At 41.4% G+C, this 17,390-nt stretch overlaps 1 protein-coding gene across 2 annotated transcripts in view; it reads right to left on the bottom strand.

The window, feature by feature from the left end:
- The window catches only part of znf407 (zinc finger protein 407), a 485,332-nt gene that overhangs the window by 182,312 nt on the left and 285,630 nt on the right, over window positions 1-17,390 (bottom strand). For both annotated transcript variants that reach the window (XM_060823093.1, XM_060823095.1), the window contains exon 5: window positions 11,233-11,399. In XM_060823093.1, the coding sequence (XP_060679076.1) occupies window positions 11,233-11,399 (167 nt within the window). The remainder of the gene's footprint in view (window positions 1-11,232; window positions 11,400-17,390) is intronic.

The raw sequence follows: 17,390 nt of genomic DNA, 5'->3' as shown, positions 1-17,390 counted from the left end.
AACAGAGTTGAGGAGAAACTACTTGTCCCAAAGGGCTGTGAATTTGTGGAGTTCGCTACCCCAAAGTACGATCGATACTGGGGCAGTGAGTAAAATTGAGGAATTAGACAGATTTTTAATTGGTAATGGGTTAAAGGGATATGGACAGAAGGCAGGAAAATGGGGGTGAGGAGCATATCAGCCATGATCAAATGGTGGAGTAGACTCTTGGGCCGAATGGCCTAATTCTGCTGCTATACCTTATAAACTTATAAACTCATGAACTGGGGACACTATTTCTAAAGCGCAAACTTTTAAAATATGTGTTGATTGTAATGTGATTACATCATCAACACTTTAAGCACCGTTTCTAAAGCACGGTTTCTAAAGAATTTTTTTTTAGTGTGGAGTTGCACAAGAACACAACCATCATGATATAGTTCTTCTTTGATACAGAATCCTGGTCTGAGTTTTCAATCAAAGATTGCTGTCTTCTGCACTTGGAAAACCACAGTTAATCTGAAGTGAATGCTAGGTTTTGTATTTTATAAGTGGATTGAGTGTCACATGATGGAATACAATAGGAGGTTAAGTGATGTGGGCTTTGGCAAGATATGTGGCAGAATTGCGTGAGAAGACTGGCTAAGCTCACCTCTACGTCGAGATCATCCCACCCCATCTTTTATGCTTTTCATTAGTGCCGTGGCAAGATTCTTGCTGGATAGCAGCAAGTTGCTAACTGATGGTGATTAAAATTTAAGTCATTGCTGATTGTCCAGCTGTCCTCATCGATGTTCCTGTTGCGATCTTACCAACTTATACTATTTTCCATTTCAGGTTTTCCTGATGTCAAATTTGCAGGGTAAAAGTTTGGAGCACTGACCTTGTCACTTGCTCCAAATGATCTCCATATTAGACACCTAGCACTAACATTTCAGGACACATTCCATCGACACCAGCCACAAGAACCTCACACTTGCATTTGACATATGCAAACCTCTAAGAACACTCATTTAACATTTCTGATCCATTTACAGGATGCTTTTGCACTTCAATACTGCAACTTGGGCTGCATGAGCAGATATCATTTTAATGTTGCTGAAAATTCAGGGACAGGCACCCAGCTCATGGACTAAACTGGATTGCATCTCCAAGCTCTTCAACCAGTGTCACAGTGCTCACTCATTCTAAGTCAAGCTGGACACTCACAACATCACTGCCTTGCCTTTTTGTTATTGACCTTCTACCGACGGCTCTAGCTGAGACTCCACTGCTGAATCTGAGGAGAAAGCAAGTCCCACCTGTGCACCACCCTGTACAGTAGGAGCTCCAGGAGTCTTTCTGCAAAGTCAGATACTGAATCTTGCCTTCTTCAGTAGCCACTCCACCCATCTAGCCACCAACCCTGCATCCAACTGCTGTCTTCCAGGTCTGGGCAAATGTCAGGAATCATGCAGATCAGTGCTTGTTCAGGTGCACAACAGTCTATTACATATAGTGCGGGCATCAGAGCTGCTAGTCAGTTCCAGGATATCTGCTGAATGACAAATTGTTCTGGGAACAGCATATGTTAAGACAGGGGCAAAATCTAATGTGACACACGTCATAGGGACAGGAACAATAATTAATGCAGCAAGTTTGAGAAGAGTTGATAAGAATACTCGCTGAGCCTCATGGTGAGAATCTCATTTGTGCGGCTTCTCTCTCTCATTTGGAATTGGAAAAATTTATTAATTTTGCTTCTAGTTTCCACCCTACTCTCACCTTCACTTGGTCCATCTCTGACAACTCCTTTCCCTTCCTTAACATCTGTTTCCATTCCTGGGGCTAGGCATGCCATGATATCCACTACAAACCCAACAACTTCCACAGTTACCCAGACATATACACAATATACACACATCCTACTTCATTAAGGGACTCCATTCCATTCTCCCAGTTTTTCTATCTCTGTCGCACCTGGTGCCAGGATCAAGGATATTTCAGAGAGGATGCAGAATGTTCTCAAAGGAGAGAGGCACAAGCAGGAGGTTGTTGTACACATTGAAACGAATGATATTGAAAGGGAAAAGGATGAGGTTCTGAACGGAGAATATAGAAAGTTAGGCAGGAATTTTAAAAATAGTTCCTTTAGGATAATAATATCTAGATTACTGCCAGTGTTATGAGCTAGTGAGGGTAGGAATAGGAGAACAGAGCAGATGAGTGTGTGGCTGAGGAGCTGGTGCAGGGAAGAAGGGTTCACGTCTTTGGATCATTGGTAGGAGTGACCTGTACAAGAAGAACGGATTGCACCTGAATTGGAAAGGGACTAATATACTAGCAGGGAGATTTGCTAGAGCTGCTTGGGATGATTTAAACTAGTAAGGTGAGGGAGTAGGGGGAAATAGTGAGGAAAGAAAGCTGAGACTGGTACAGTTGGGAAAAGGAGTGAGTCAAGCACTCAGAGAAGACAGGAACAAACAGAGAACAAGGTAGGATTGATAAATTTAACTGCATTTATTTCAAAGCAGGGAAGGCAGATGAACTCAGGGCATGGTTAGGAACATGGGACTGGGATATCATAGCAACTACAGAGACATGGCTCAGGGATGGACAGGACTGGCAGCTTAATGCTCCAGGATACAAATTCTACCGGAAGGACAAAAAGGGGGACAAGAGAGGAGGGGGAGTGGTGTTTTTGATATGTGAGAGCATTATGACTGTACTTAGGGAGGACATTCCTGGGAATGCATTGAGTGAAATTATTTGGGTAGAACTGAGAAATAAGAAAGGGATGGTCACCTTATTGAGATTGTATTATAGACACCCTAATACCCAGCAGGAAATTGAGAAACAAATTTGTAAGAAGATGAGGACAGCACGGTGGCACTGTTGCCTCACAGCACCAGAGACCCGGGTTCAATTCCCGCCTCAGGCGACTCTGTGTGGAGTTTGCACATTCTCCCCGTGTCTGCGTGGATTTCCTCCGGGTGCTCCGGTTTCCTCCCACAATCCAAAAATGTGCAGGTTAGGTGAATTGGCCATGCTAAATTGTCCGTAGTGTTAGGTGAAGGGGTAAATATAGGGGAATGGGTCTAGGTGGGTTGCGCTTCTGCAGATCGGTGTGGACTTGTTGGGCCGAAGGGCCTGTTTCCACGCTGTAAGTAATATAATCTAATCAAATCTCAGTTAACTGTAAGACTAATAAGGTGGTTATGGCAGGGGATTTTAACTTCTCAAACAGACTGGGACTGCCATAGTGTTAAGGGGTTGGATGGAGAAGAATTTATTAAGTGTATAAGAACATTTTCTGATTCAGTATGTGGATGTACCTACTAGAGAAGGTGCAAAATTTGACCTACTCTTGGGAAATAAGGCAGGACAGGTGACTGAGGTGTCAGCAGGGGAGCACTTTGGGGCCAATGACCAAAGTTCTATCAGCTTTGAAGTAGTGATGGAAAGGGATAGCCCAGATCTACAAGGTGAAATTTTAAATTGGAGGAAAAGAACTTTCAAAAATTGATTGGAGACAGATGTCAACCTGGCGTCGTGCGTGGGAAATCATGTCTCTCACTAATTGATTGAGGTTTTGAAGAAGTAATGAACAGGATTGACGAGGGCAGAGCAGTAGACATGATCAATATGAACTTCAGCAAGGCATTTGACAAAGTTCCTCATGGTAGACTGGTTAGCAAGGTTACATCTCATGAAATACAGGGAGAACTAGCCATTTGGATACAGAACTTACTCGAAGGTAGAAGACAGAAGGTGGTGGTGGGGGATTGCTTTTCAGACTGGAGGCCTGTGACCAGTGGTGTGCCACAAGGATCAGTGCTGGGTCCACTGCTTTTAGTCATTTATACAAATGAATTGGATGTGAACATAGGAAGTATACAAGGCGATGCCCGTATCCGTGGGTCGGGTTTCCGCGGTTTCAGTTAATCATGGTTTACCGCAGCCTGGACATATTATAGGGAATATTCTAGAACCAGGGACCAGAAGGCTTCCGGGAAGGGGCGATTCCCATTTAAATGAATGAGTTCGCACCGATCTGCGGTTTCAGGCTTTCGCAGTAGGTCTTGGAACGTATCCTCATTGGGTGTGGGGGAACTACTGTAGTTAGTAAGTTTGCAGATGACACCAAAATTGGAGGTGTAGTAAACGGCTAAGAAGCTTACCTCACAGTACTAGAAGATCTTTATCAGATGGGCCAATTGACTGAGGAGTGGCAGATGGAGTTTAATTTAGGTAAATGTGAGGTGCTGCATTTGGAAAGACAATCACAGCAGGACTTATACAGACAACAGTAAGGTCCTGGGGAGTTTTGCTGAACAAAGGGACCTTGGAATGCAGGTTTATAGTTCCTTGAAAGTAGAGTCGCAGATAGACAGGATAGCGAAGGCAGCGTTTGGTATGCTTTCCTTTATTGGTCAGAGCATTGAGTATCAGAGTTGGGAGGTCATGTTGCAGCTGTATAGGACATTGGTTAGGCCACTTTTGAAATATTGCATGCAATTCTAGTCTCCCACCTATTGGAAGGATGTTGTGAAACTTGAAAGGGGTTCAGAAAGATTTTCAAGGATATTGCCAGGGTTGGAGGATTTGAGCTATAGGGAGAGGCTGAATAAGCTGGGACAGTTTTCCCTGGAGCATCGGAGGCTGAGGGGTGATCTTATAGAGGTTTAGAAAATCATGAGGGATATGGATATGGTAAATAGACAAGATGTTTTGCCTGAGGTGGGGGAGTCTAGAACCAGAGGGCATAGGTTTATGATGAGAGGAGAAAAATTTGAAAAGGACCTAAGGGCAACTTTTTCACACAGAGGGTGGTGCACGTATGGAATGAGCTGCCAGAGGATGTGGTGGAGACTGGTAGAACTACAACATTCAAAAGGCATCAGGATGGGTATATGAATAGGAAGCGTTTAGAGGGATATGGGCCAAGTGGTGGCAAATGGGACTAGATTAGGTTAGGATATCTGATTGGCATGGAGGAGTTGGACTGAAGGACCTGTTTCCATGTTGTAAATCTCTATGACCTGTTCTGATGATGCCACCTTCCAATGGGATCCTCAGAACTGTCCATCTTCTTTCCTCAATCAAGATTTCCCCAACATCATGGGTGATAAAGCCCTTAGCCATTTCTGAACCATCTCCTGAATTTCTCCCCTCACCATTACCAACCCACCAGGCTCTGAATTCAAAAGATGCCACCACCAGGCACATATTCCTTTCAAATCCCTTATCTGCCTTCCACAAGTACCATTCCCTCCAGGACCCTATCCTACTCCTCTTCCATTCCCAACAACTGCCCACACAATTGCAGAATGTGCAATGCTTGTTTGTTTACTTTCTCCATCTTCACTATCCAAGTCCCCAGACACAACTTCCAGGTGAATTGAGTGAAATGCCAGTGAATCATTAACCTTGTCTACTGAATTCACTGCTCACAATGCAGTCTCCTCTACACTGGGGGGACAAAACATAAACTTGTGGCTGCTTTGTGGAACACCTACATTCTGTCTGTAAAAATTACGCCGAAGTTCCAGTTGCCTGCCACTTTTACATACCACCATGCTCCCTAGCCAACATTATTGTCTCAGTTCTGTTGCAGTGCTCCAGTGAAGCTCAGTGCAAACTAAAGAACAGCATCTCATTTTCTGCTTGGGGACCTTGCAGCCTTCAGGACTCAGTATCAAGTTTGATAATTTTAAAGCCTGAACACCTCCTTCCATGTCTCTTATCCACCCCCACACCTCAGGTCCTGACATGACATGGGTAGTTCAGCACAGCCGACTCATTTTCACCCACTCACAGTCCCCATTATCACCTATCCAGCTTTTCTTCTCTGCTGACTTACTATCAATCATCCCTTTGTTCAACTCGCTCTCTCGCTCTGTGCTTTGTTTCCACATATCAGTTCACTCCTTTTTCCTGCCACCCCTTGTCATCAAGATAAATACTACTTTTTCTCCAGATGCTATCAGTTCTGATAAAGGGTCACTGGACTCAAAATGTTAACTCTGTTTTCTCTCCACACAGGCTGCCAGACTTGCTGAGTTTCTCCAGCAATTTCTAGTTTTATTTATTTTATTGTGTAAGATTCACCACCCCCCCCAGCTCTTATTTTTAGCTCAAGTGACATAATTGTGAAATGTCAGATTCAGATGCAAACAAATATGATTAACAGCGAAATGGATGAACCTATTAATAATCTTTGCTTGGTAATATCATTTAAATCATCTGCTTGTGTTCTTCAAGCACATTAAGTCAGGTCTGCATGTGAATTCAAAGCCTTTTCTGGATGAAGATGCCTATTCAGGGTCGCCATTTGGCTCTAGTATTTATACCAAAAGGTATGGTTTAGCATGACAGCTTCCCAAAAGACGCGAGTACATTGAACTGTACTCATGGGAATTACTGAGAGCCCTCTCTCCTAAAAGCTCTGATTACTGTATGTTATAGATCATACTTATCTCATACTCCTAATTCACGGTATTTCCTAATTGTACTTGATGTTGAGTAAATCCAACTAGTTGGTTCCTTCATCAATTCCTGAGACACTGCTCAAGTCTTTCCAATTAGATTTGTGCATTGTTAAAGTGTGGAAATTGCCCACAGTAAAGCCACATTTTCTATATGCTGAGCTGGCATGAAAGAGGAATTGAGGCCTGCAGCAGATTAGGCATGATTATGCTGAGTGGCAGGGAAAGTTTAAGGGGTGAAATGTCTGCTCCAAATCCTCTCCTATTTCTTATCCTACGTTCTTATGTTCTGTGACAATAATGGGTTATACTTCTTTTATATTGTCACTGTATTCTTCTTCCAATGTCTCTCATTTGTAGTTTATCTTGTTGGGATGGCGTTCAATTGGTTCCAATCTGACCTCACACTGAGCACTCCTTCCCCATTTCAAAGGATTAATCTGTGGTCCATTCATCTTTCTCCTCTGCTTACTACACAGACTAACACTCCAGTGCATTACCAAGGGAGTGTTGCACTTTCAGAGATGCTGAATTCCAGATCCATCTTACCAAAGCCTTTATTTGAACATGCCCATTCAATAGGCCAGCTTCTTTAGTCTTTCTACACAACCCATATCTGGTAGTATTCCAATACATTTTCTCTGTATTCTTTTAACATCCTTCCAAAAATGTGGTGACTAGAAATGGACACAATCCTTCAATTAACTTGAATATTCTCTATTCATGTTACAGTGCATATACAAGGACATGATTGTTATTCTACCACTCCAAAGAACAAAGCAATTACTGTTTTTAGTAAAATGCCAATGCTGCTTATACATTTAAGAACAGCATTTCAGACTGAAACTTTGTCCTGTCATACCCAACTTGCAAAACTGGGAATCTCAAATGAGTTTAAAACCATGGCCACACATCAGTCAGTCAGAACAAAGCAATATTCATAGCAATGTTTGTGACTTAATGGCCCAGATTTTATTGTCAACATAAGGACAAGGTTAACAAACTTCTCAGGGATTTTGAGTGGTGACATATGAACAGGACTAGATCATTTAGCCCCTTGAGCCTTTCCAAATTGCTCCACTTTGCCATTAGCTTGCAAATATGGTATCCTGCAGTCTAGCTCAACACTGAACGACATTGAATAGCATGACGTTGCTGCATTTATGTCACAAAAATAAGTTAAACTTTCCACAAAAAGTTAAGTCTTATTATTCCAAATTTAAGTACACTTTATAATGATTTGGTTGTATAAATACTCCTCCAAACAACCTCTGAGACACTAAGTATTAAAGATACTGAATTTCATTCTTTCTGATGTTAAATGTCAGAGATCTTTAAAATATCAATCTTTAAAACATCAAATTAAAAATTAAATTTTCTTTTTAGCAGTGTCTTTTCTGTCTCTTCTTTCTCTCAATTCTACATTTCTTTCCATCTATTCTCTTTCTATATCACATTTGACATTGAATTTACCTTAATTTACTGTAATCCACTTTCCTTCTCATCACTTATGCTATTAATTTCACAATCCTTTAAACTGATTGTGCATCTCTTTAACCAATCATTTGCCATGTTCCCTCAGGCCCATATGCCCTGTTTTCCACTTGCTGCAATGTTATAGCTCAGACTTTTAGCAACCTGTCACTCAAAACCTAGAACATACGAAGCAAAATCTAACTAACGGTATATGGCCTTAGGACACCCTGTCACAACAAATCATGACCCAATCGTACTTAACTTCAGAATAAATAAATGATGAAACACACCTGTATAAATGAAGTGTCAAAGTTGTTTCCACAGGGGTGTGATTTGAGGTGATAACAAGAATAACTCAAAGCCTGTACAGCACTATTAAGCATTCAAACGAATGAATTTAACCGTTTTAGCTCCAATATCAAAAAAGAATGGTGTTTCAATATTTAATAGAAATATTGTTGAATTAATTAAGAAGGGAGCCTCCTGCCTATTTTAGGTTAAGCTGAAACTACTGGAAGTCCAGTAAATCCAGAGAACATTAATAGCACAATTTTAATGACACTAAGCATTTAGTTTTATCTAATGCACAGGATGTGCATGTCATCGGCTATTGTTGCCAATTTCTAATTCTCCTGAAACCTGTGAGTGATCTGCCTATTTGAGTTGCTGCAACCCACATGGTGTCATTAAACCCATGTTGACTTGAAGGAGGTCACTCCAGGATTTTGATCCGGTAATAGTGATGGGATGGGAATGTGGTTCAAAGAGAGAATGGTGTGCATACTGAGGGAAACTTAAGAGATGGTGGAGTTTTCATACATCTGCTACCCTTGTCTTTATAGATGGTTGGGGTCACGGGCTTGGATGGTGTTGCGTAGGGAGCCTGGGAAGGCCATTGCAGTGCATCTTGTAGATAGTACGCACTTCTCCACTGTGCTTTGGTGGTGGTGGGAGTGAATGTTGGAAATGGTGAAAGGGATATCAGTCAAGCACTGGAATGTTACTGGAGCAACACACTTCCAGGGATGTAGAGGGTATCCCACTGCACCCCTGACATGTGCTTAGATGGACAAGCTTTGGGGAATCAAGTAGTGAGTTAGTTGTTGCATAGTTCTCAGCCTATCATCTGCAGTTCTGGGCTCAGTTGAATTAATGAAGTGTTTAAGTGTAATGGCAATAAAAAATGTTTATTAATGATGCAAACTTGTAGAGACCTTGGCTGCCAGCTGGACAGCCAGTGAGAGCTTTGCGTCACTTCTTTTGTATGGGCTTGTTTGATGTGTGCCTTGCATCACCAGAGTCCTTTCTACTTTTGGGTTAATTAGAACAGTGGCAGGGAAGTTACAGCCTAGTGGTACTATCGCTGGACTGTGAAGCCAGAGAGCCAGGAAATTTCTGGGGACTTGGGTTCAAATCCTGCATGGGCAGATAGTTGAATTTGAATTTAACAAAAGCAAATCTGGAATTATGAGTCTAATTATGACCATGTTGATTGTTGAAAAAGCCCATCTCGTTCACTAATGCCCTTTGGGGAAGGAAACTGCCATCCTCATCTGGTCTGGTCTACATGTGACTAGATTCACAGCAAAATGGTTGACTCTCTGGGTATTTAGAAATGGGCAATGAATGCCAGCTTAGCCGGAATAAATTTAAAAAAGGCAGACGCCCTCAACTGGGCATCAATTAAGGGGTCCATCGATGGGTTGCAACAAGAAATCTGTTCAACTACCATCATGATCTTGAATCAATCTGGGTGGAAGCAGGAAGTGGGCAGGAAAGAAGACATAAAATTCTACCCCATATCCTAGTTACTTTATGGTGCTACCCCCAATGGCAGTCCCAAAAATTTCTGAAATGCCGTAAAGGATGTTTAACATTTTTACTATTTTCAGGGTCTTCACTGTGTTTCTAAAACAGTGGTTACCTTGGGAATTCTGAAAGAAGATGCACTTTCGGTTGAAATATTGAGTACTTCTACACCGCAGATCTATCTTCGTTTCTCACATCTGATGGATCTGAGAAGCTCAGTTGCCTTTGTAGATCAAGAATGTGTTTTTATCGCCTGCCAGCTTGTTGTGCTTTTGCCTCATCCATTGAAGAGGACAGGAACAATTTCTGTGAACAGTAAAACTAAAAACAACTCTGCACGTCAAGTTGAAAAAAGCAGAGTTGTTTTTGTGGTGGTCCCATGCTGTGGAATCTGCCCAATCAATGTAAACAAGGCAGATTGTGTAATGTCACAGCAATTCTGCAGGCGTGTTGCAGCTAATAGTATTCTTGGAATTAGCTGCCCATATGTTTCCTTCTGTAAACATGAAGTGATCCAAAAGTTTGCTACTGCATCCTGATTTGCAGCAAGTCCCAGGCACCCATCACACCTGTGCCCACTATGGCACTGGTTATTGGCAGCATCCTTCTGTTCAAATTCCTCCGGACGCTCATGCCTCACTATGTTTGGAGCTTACTCTAGCTGTACAATCTCTGGGATTCCAGCAGTTTGCTGGAAAAACACAGCAGGTCAGGCAGCATCCAAGGAGCAGGAGAATCAACTTTTCGGGCATGAGCCCTTCTTCAGGAATGAGGAGTGTGTGCCAAGCGGGCTAAGGTAAAAGGTAGGGAGGAGGGACTTGGGGAAGGGGCATTGGAAAGGTGGAAGGAGGTTAAGGTGAGGGTGATAGGCCGGAGTGGAGGTGGGGATGGAGAGGTCAGGAAGAAGATTGCAGGTCTTCCTAACCTATCCTCCACCTATCGCATTTCCAACGTCCCTCCTCCCTACCTTTTATCTGAGCCCGCTTGGCACACTTTCCTCATTCCTGAAGAAGAGCTCATGCCCGAAATGTTCGAATCTCTTGCTCCTCGGATGCTGCCTGACCTGCTGTGCTTTTCCAGCAACTCATTTTCAGGTCTGATCTCCAGCATCTGCACTCCTCACTTTCTCCTAGATTCCTGCAGTTTCCCAACTCTGACCTCTTATGCATCTTTGATTTTAGTTGCTCCACTTGCTTAGTACCCAAGTTCTGTAATTCACTCTTTAAGCTTCCCTGTCTATCTCTGCTTTTTTACAACTCTCCTTAAACTCTCTCTCTTTGACCAAGCTGTAGGCCACACACCTGACTATCTCATGTGGCTGGTTGTCAGATTTTGTCTGAGGATGCGCCTGTGAAGCGCCTTGGGTCATTTTCACTAAACTAAAGGCAACTTGTTGGTGAAGCCAACAAATTCAAAGTATATTAGTATTTTCCTTTTCTAAATGGACACTGCTTACAGATTTAATGACTGGATTTTTTCACAGCCAGTTATAAAAACAAACCTGTGTGAGTCCTGAAGTGATCTCTCATGGCAGACGCTGTGAGGAAGGAATAGTGACACGTCAGCCAAGTGCACTTGAATGGTTTCTGGCCCATGTGCAGCTTCTTGTGATTGGTTAGGGCCCACTTCTCTGTGAAAGTCCGGTCACAAATTTCACACACAAACTTCCTGTTGCAAAAATCAAAAAGGGAGAGATATAAAACATAAGGAGCAGGGAAAAAAATATTGCACACACATAACACTGCCACAGCGTTCTAAAAAATGAACTGCAGCAACTGTACAGACTTTGTGCAGACAGCATTGCAGGCTAGGCCTGTCACGTCTATATAACCAGGCATTGATTTTTCTGTCGAGACCTGGTACTTCATCCATTTATTCTCTGCTCTGCGGTTGGACCCAAAGGGTTTGAAAAATTCTGTTACAGTCCAGTTGCCCCTAAGGCAAATGTGAGAATAGATTTCACCTGTACAATCCCCTCACTTATCCAGGGCACATGCTGTCAGAGCAAAGGCTAAATGGAAAGCCATACATACAAGATTACTCAACCAATCACACCAGCATGAACTTAACCACTGCCAAAGCGCACATTTGCACTTTACAAATTAAGACTGAATTACATTCTCTGCTCAATCGTATCCCATTTCCACTTCCTTGTAGGATGATGAAACATCCCTCAAAAGGTTTGACTCCAATGTGGTAAGAGGCATTGATTAACTTGGTACTGTTGCCAGATTGGCTGTCCTATTCCCCTCCGAGATTTAACAGACTGAAGTAACAAGAGTAACAGCCACAGCTTGTTGCAGACTAGGCAGTATACATATTTGTTATAATCTGTAAATCTTCTTTCTAGCGGAGCACTGCAGATAAAGTATTTCAATGTAATTAATTAACGATAATTTTCACCACATGTTTTCATATATAAAATAATCTAAACATGTAATTTATATCAAACACAAATAGATTTGGAAAAGATCTGCTGTATAATATTCCATTTCCTATAGGGTTGTCAAATGCAATTCTTCTGCCTGTTCAGCACTGGCAGTAAGCAGAGATGAATTTATGATTCTGCCCAGCTACCCAAGAAGAAATGGGCACTGAAAATATCTTCGAAAAGGTCAGCACCAAACAGCTGATTAAAATAAACTACCATCTACCAATATTATAATAAATGAAAATCCTAAAATTTCTCAGCAGTTTGATCAGCATAAGAATAAAATAGCATAGTCTTTGGAAGATTTGTACTCAAAATATCAAGATATTTTCTCTTAAAGATGTTCACTGGTCTGGCAAGCATTTGCAGTTTTACTGTTTGCTTTCATAGCCATGGATTCCAGAATCTGCTAACTCTGACATTATAGCTGTCTACATAACTTTGGAACACAGCAAGCCCTACAAAAAGGACAGTAAATACCAAAGAACTAAAGTTAACTTAATCAGATTACAAACATTTTGAGAAACAAATATCTTGTCTCAAAATCTTTAGAAGTTATATAAATAACTTATACTTACATGGTGTTTTAATGTACTTGGATGTCTCATAAGAGTGTTATTAAGCAAAGAAATTACACAGATCCACATATTATGTCATATTACTAAAGCTCTATAAAAGATTTAAGGACCATCTTTTAGGAGAAAAGGGAAATACAGAGAATGAGAATGCTGAGTAAGAGAATTCCAGAACTCAGGCCCCAGGCAACCAAATTCATGTCCACAAATTGTGTATCATTAAAATCAGGAATGCCCGAGGCCACAAAGAGAATTTGTACAATTCAAAGGGCTTTCAGAGATAGGGAAGGGCAAATTCATGGAAGAATTGAAAACAATTATGAAAATGCTAAAACCAAGGTGTTGCTTCATTGGGGACCAGCATAAGTTGACAAGTGCAATGGTCATGAGTGAATGGAACTTCATTTGAGTTTGGAAATGGGCAGCATAGTTTTGGATGTCCTGAAATTTATGGAGTGAGAGATGTGGAAGACTACGTTTGAAGAATAATGAACAGACATTGACACACTGCTTCGTGCAGCTGGTTCCACACATTTTTGATTCCTCATGCATCAAATTATAGACAGTCACCACCCAAATCAAGCCATGAGATCTCCTGAGACTAAAAATAGGGGAAATATTAGTAGGGAGAAATGAAAAACAAAAGATTCCCGTCTGAATACCTTAGATGATCAAAACAGCATTCAGGAGATTAAGCATGCTCCAAAATTGCACAAAATTTAAAGAAACACCAATGAAGATACCTCTTAACGCACTAATAACACGATAAAGGTATTGAGAGTAAAAACACATACACACAAGTAAGTGCTGCAAAAAACCTGCATAAACAAAAGATTCATTGGATTCTTAGTCTTAGAAAAAAACAAAGGTTTTTTTTCTCTGACTTACATATTTTAAAGTTATGTTTCATCAGCACCTGCCATTGTGATGTATAATTACAAAATTACAGTTTAGTGAATGTAAAGAACTAGCAAAATATTCAACAGCTCAGTTCAGGACCTATTCTGCACATTTAACTGGAGCATCATATCTCATTTCCAATGAAGAAACCAATTATATCTGCACGCACATATTTCAGTGATTCATGTCAACAAGCACTAAAGCTACCAGCCACTGATGTGACAGACGACAGCCTGTGGCCTGTGGAAAATGGGTAAAATCTTTTAGATTTTGAAATAAATTGACTCTAAGGGTAAAATAAAACAAATATCGATTGCCAAGTTTTGAGCTGGAAGGTAAACGATTACTCCCTCAAGTTACAAAAATGACCTTCAGCATAAAATAACGCCCTTCGTATTGGCTTTCAGATTCCTGATCACTTCTGTGATGCTTAGGTTAACTGACTACTTCTGATCTCTCTGCGGTCAATACTAAGACTCATATACAATTTCAATATTTTTGCCTCTGCTGCTACTGGGAGTAGACCAACTTCAAAATGCTCCCTTTTGTATTATTTCATGGGGGATTTGCATGTCAGTACCAAGGCCAACATTTGTTGCACATCTCTACTACCTGTGAGAAGGGATTAAGTGTCATTTTGAGCTGCACAAATTCATCCAGTGAATGAATTGAGCAACAGTTTTGAGCCAGAATGGTGCGGGGCTTGGAAGGAAATTTGGAGGCAGGGGAGCTCCCATTCACCTGCTGCCTTCATAGAAGTTGAAGGTTTAGAAGGTCGTATCGAAGCACTAATATTGAGATGCTGGAGTGCACCTCCCCTTCTACAAGTTGAAGTCCCCACCTGCTTCAAGACCACCATAATCCCAGTATCTAAGAAAGCACATGAAATGTGTCTTAATAATTCCCTCCCAGTGGCTCTGAAGTGCTTCAAGTGGCTGATCATGGCCCACATTAACTCCAGTCTCCCAGTCTGCTTCAGTTCTGAGCAACTTGCCTACCAACATAACTGGTCCATAAAGGATACCATTTCCCTCGCTCCGCACTCATCCCTGGAACACCTAGACAACAAAGATACCTATGCCAGACCCCTGCTCATCGACTACAGCTCCGCCTTCAACGACATTATCCTCTCCAGACTGATCTCAACACTCAGAGCTAGGTCTTGGCTCTGCCCTCTACAGCTAGATCATCAGCTTCCTGACCTGCAGACCGCAATCAGTAAAGATAGACAACTACACCTCCTCCATTGTAACCCTCAACATGGGAGTCTCCTAAGAATGCGCTCTTAGCCCTCTACTGTTTCCCTGTACTCCCACAACTGTGTTGCCACATTCCGAACAAACGCCATCTACAAGTTTGCTGATGACATCACTGTGGTAGGATAGATATCTAACAGCAACGAGTCAGAATACAGAAAGGAGAGAGAAGTTTGGTAACATGATACAATGATAGTAACATCTTTCGCAATATTGGCAAAACTAAAGAACTGATCACTGACTTCATAAAGAAAGGAGGAGAACACACCCCAATCAACATTAATGGAGCAGAGGTTGAGAGGGTTGAGTGTGTCAAGTTCCTAGGAATGACAATAACCAACAAACTGTCCTGAACGTCCTACGTAAATGCGACTATCAAGATGACACAACAATGCCTCTTCTTCCTCAGGTAGCTCAGGAATTTTGGCATGTCCACAAGGACCCGCACCAACTTTTATAGACGCGCCATAGAAAGCACACTGTCTGAGTGCATAACGGCCTGACATGGCAACTGTTCTGCCCAAAAAGGTTGTGTGCACAGACCAGACCATCTCAGAAGCCAAACTCCCATCCACGGACTCCACTTATCCTCCATGGACTCTCATTGCTGTCGTAAATTTGCCAACATTATCAAAGAGCATCAGGCAGAAGATACAGAAACTTGAACACATACACCAAAAGGTTCAAGAACAGCTTCTTTTCTGCTGTCATTAGACTGATGAATGGCTTCTTTAACTTCAAATAATGCTGATCTTGGTAATGTAGACCTTGTCTACTGCACATCTGGTGGCACTGTAACCTATATGCCTTATTTCACTTCAAGTTTTTTTTTCACACATTGGTCTGCCTGCACTGTTTGCAAACAAAATGTTTCACTGTACTTAGGTACACGTGACAATAAATCAAATCAAAATCAATCAATATAGTACACATTGCTACCACAGTGAATGTTTAAAATGGAAATGGGAGCATCAATCAACCAGGCTGCTTTGGATAGTTTTGAGCATCAAATGTTAACTGCGATTATCAAACAGATGTCATTTATGATTTTGGTTAGTGCTTGCTTTGTATTATAACGGAAATGGGAATTTGATTAAAAGGATTGAAAAATGACATTACATTAACTTAGGAGAATGTATCATGCTTAAGGAGTTGATGCAAAAGCTAAGTGGGAACTGAGTGGTAATTTGCAAGAACACGATGATTGAGGGAGAATTATTTGGAGAAGGGATTCTATATTCCTCAACATCAAAGAAAACAATGTCCATGTGCTGTGCAAAAGTGAACATCAGCGCATTTCTATGTTCACAATAAGTAAACATATATCAAAGATTTTTACATAAACATGACCATAAAAGAAAGGGTGTATGCAGTAGAGAAAGACGGTGAAAACAAGTTTTATGGTCATACGTCTGTTGGAATCTTTGTATTCAATGAAGTTCAGAAAGTACATTAAGCTAAGCCACAATGAGATAGGATAACGTTCACCATTTTATGATGGTTCAGACAATTTAGTGGAATTAGAAGTGAGAATGGAATGCAGCAGAGGAAGCAATAGAATACTTTGTATATGTCTCTAGATTATTTATGATAATATTAATATTTGTTCTTGGGAGACTAACTCTTTCAGTAACAGGGAAAAGATTCAAGTAGAAGTCATTAATTTGTAAATAGTTGTCAGATATTTAAGTAGTTAACATGGGTTCAACGTACTTCAGTTTTTTGGAAGGAAGAGAGAATTCTCTGAGTATTCTCCTCAGAGCAAAGAAGTCTAAAGGAAATAGTTAATAAAGCCGTTCAAAACTATGAAGGATCAAGTCAGGAAAAACTGCTGACACTGGTAAAAGGAGACCATGTGACAGCAGTGGAGATGGTGATTACCATGGAATGGGGGACACAGACTCATTTTTCAAGCAGCCTGTCAGTTGAAATGGTCAATCTCTAAAGAAGCCAATCTGGTGCGAAGATCATTTCAATTGACAAAGTACTTGAAAAATGAGTGTGTATTCCTCCTCTATGGTTAGCAACATCTCCACTGCTGTCCCATGCTAGCCATAGAGTGGGAAACACAGACTCATTTTAGAAGCAGCCTGTCAATTGAAATGGTCTTTGCACCAGATTGGCTAATATGGTGCGAATGCCACAACAACCGACAGGCTACTTGGCCAATGATTGTTGTTGTTCTTAACAACTGCATTCATTATTTGAGTAATATCAGCGAAATTACACCAACTTTCATTTCTTTCTTAGCCTACGTGGTGACTGTTCTGTCTCACCTGCCTGGAGGTTGCCAAAGTTCAGGTTAAGTGAACTGAAATGCCTGGTAGTGCTTTACATCTACCCTGGAAAGGCTTACTTGATGGTGTGTGTGAGACTGTGCCCTGGCCCCAGCTATTCTGAATGGGTGGCCTTGCCTTTTTCGTCGCTCTCAATATCTCCCCATGGCTAATAGCTGCTCCCCCCACACCCCCAACCTCTGAATCCTCCACCTGACCTG

The sequence above is a fragment of the Hemiscyllium ocellatum genome, chromosome 4 (assembly GCF_020745735.1).
Source record: "Hemiscyllium ocellatum isolate sHemOce1 chromosome 4, sHemOce1.pat.X.cur, whole genome shotgun sequence".
In the NCBI taxonomy this organism is placed as follows: domain Eukaryota; kingdom Metazoa; phylum Chordata; class Chondrichthyes; order Orectolobiformes; family Hemiscylliidae; genus Hemiscyllium; species Hemiscyllium ocellatum.
The sequence above is the reverse complement of the archived record's forward strand: the minus strand, read 5'-3'. Positions and strand labels throughout refer to the sequence as shown.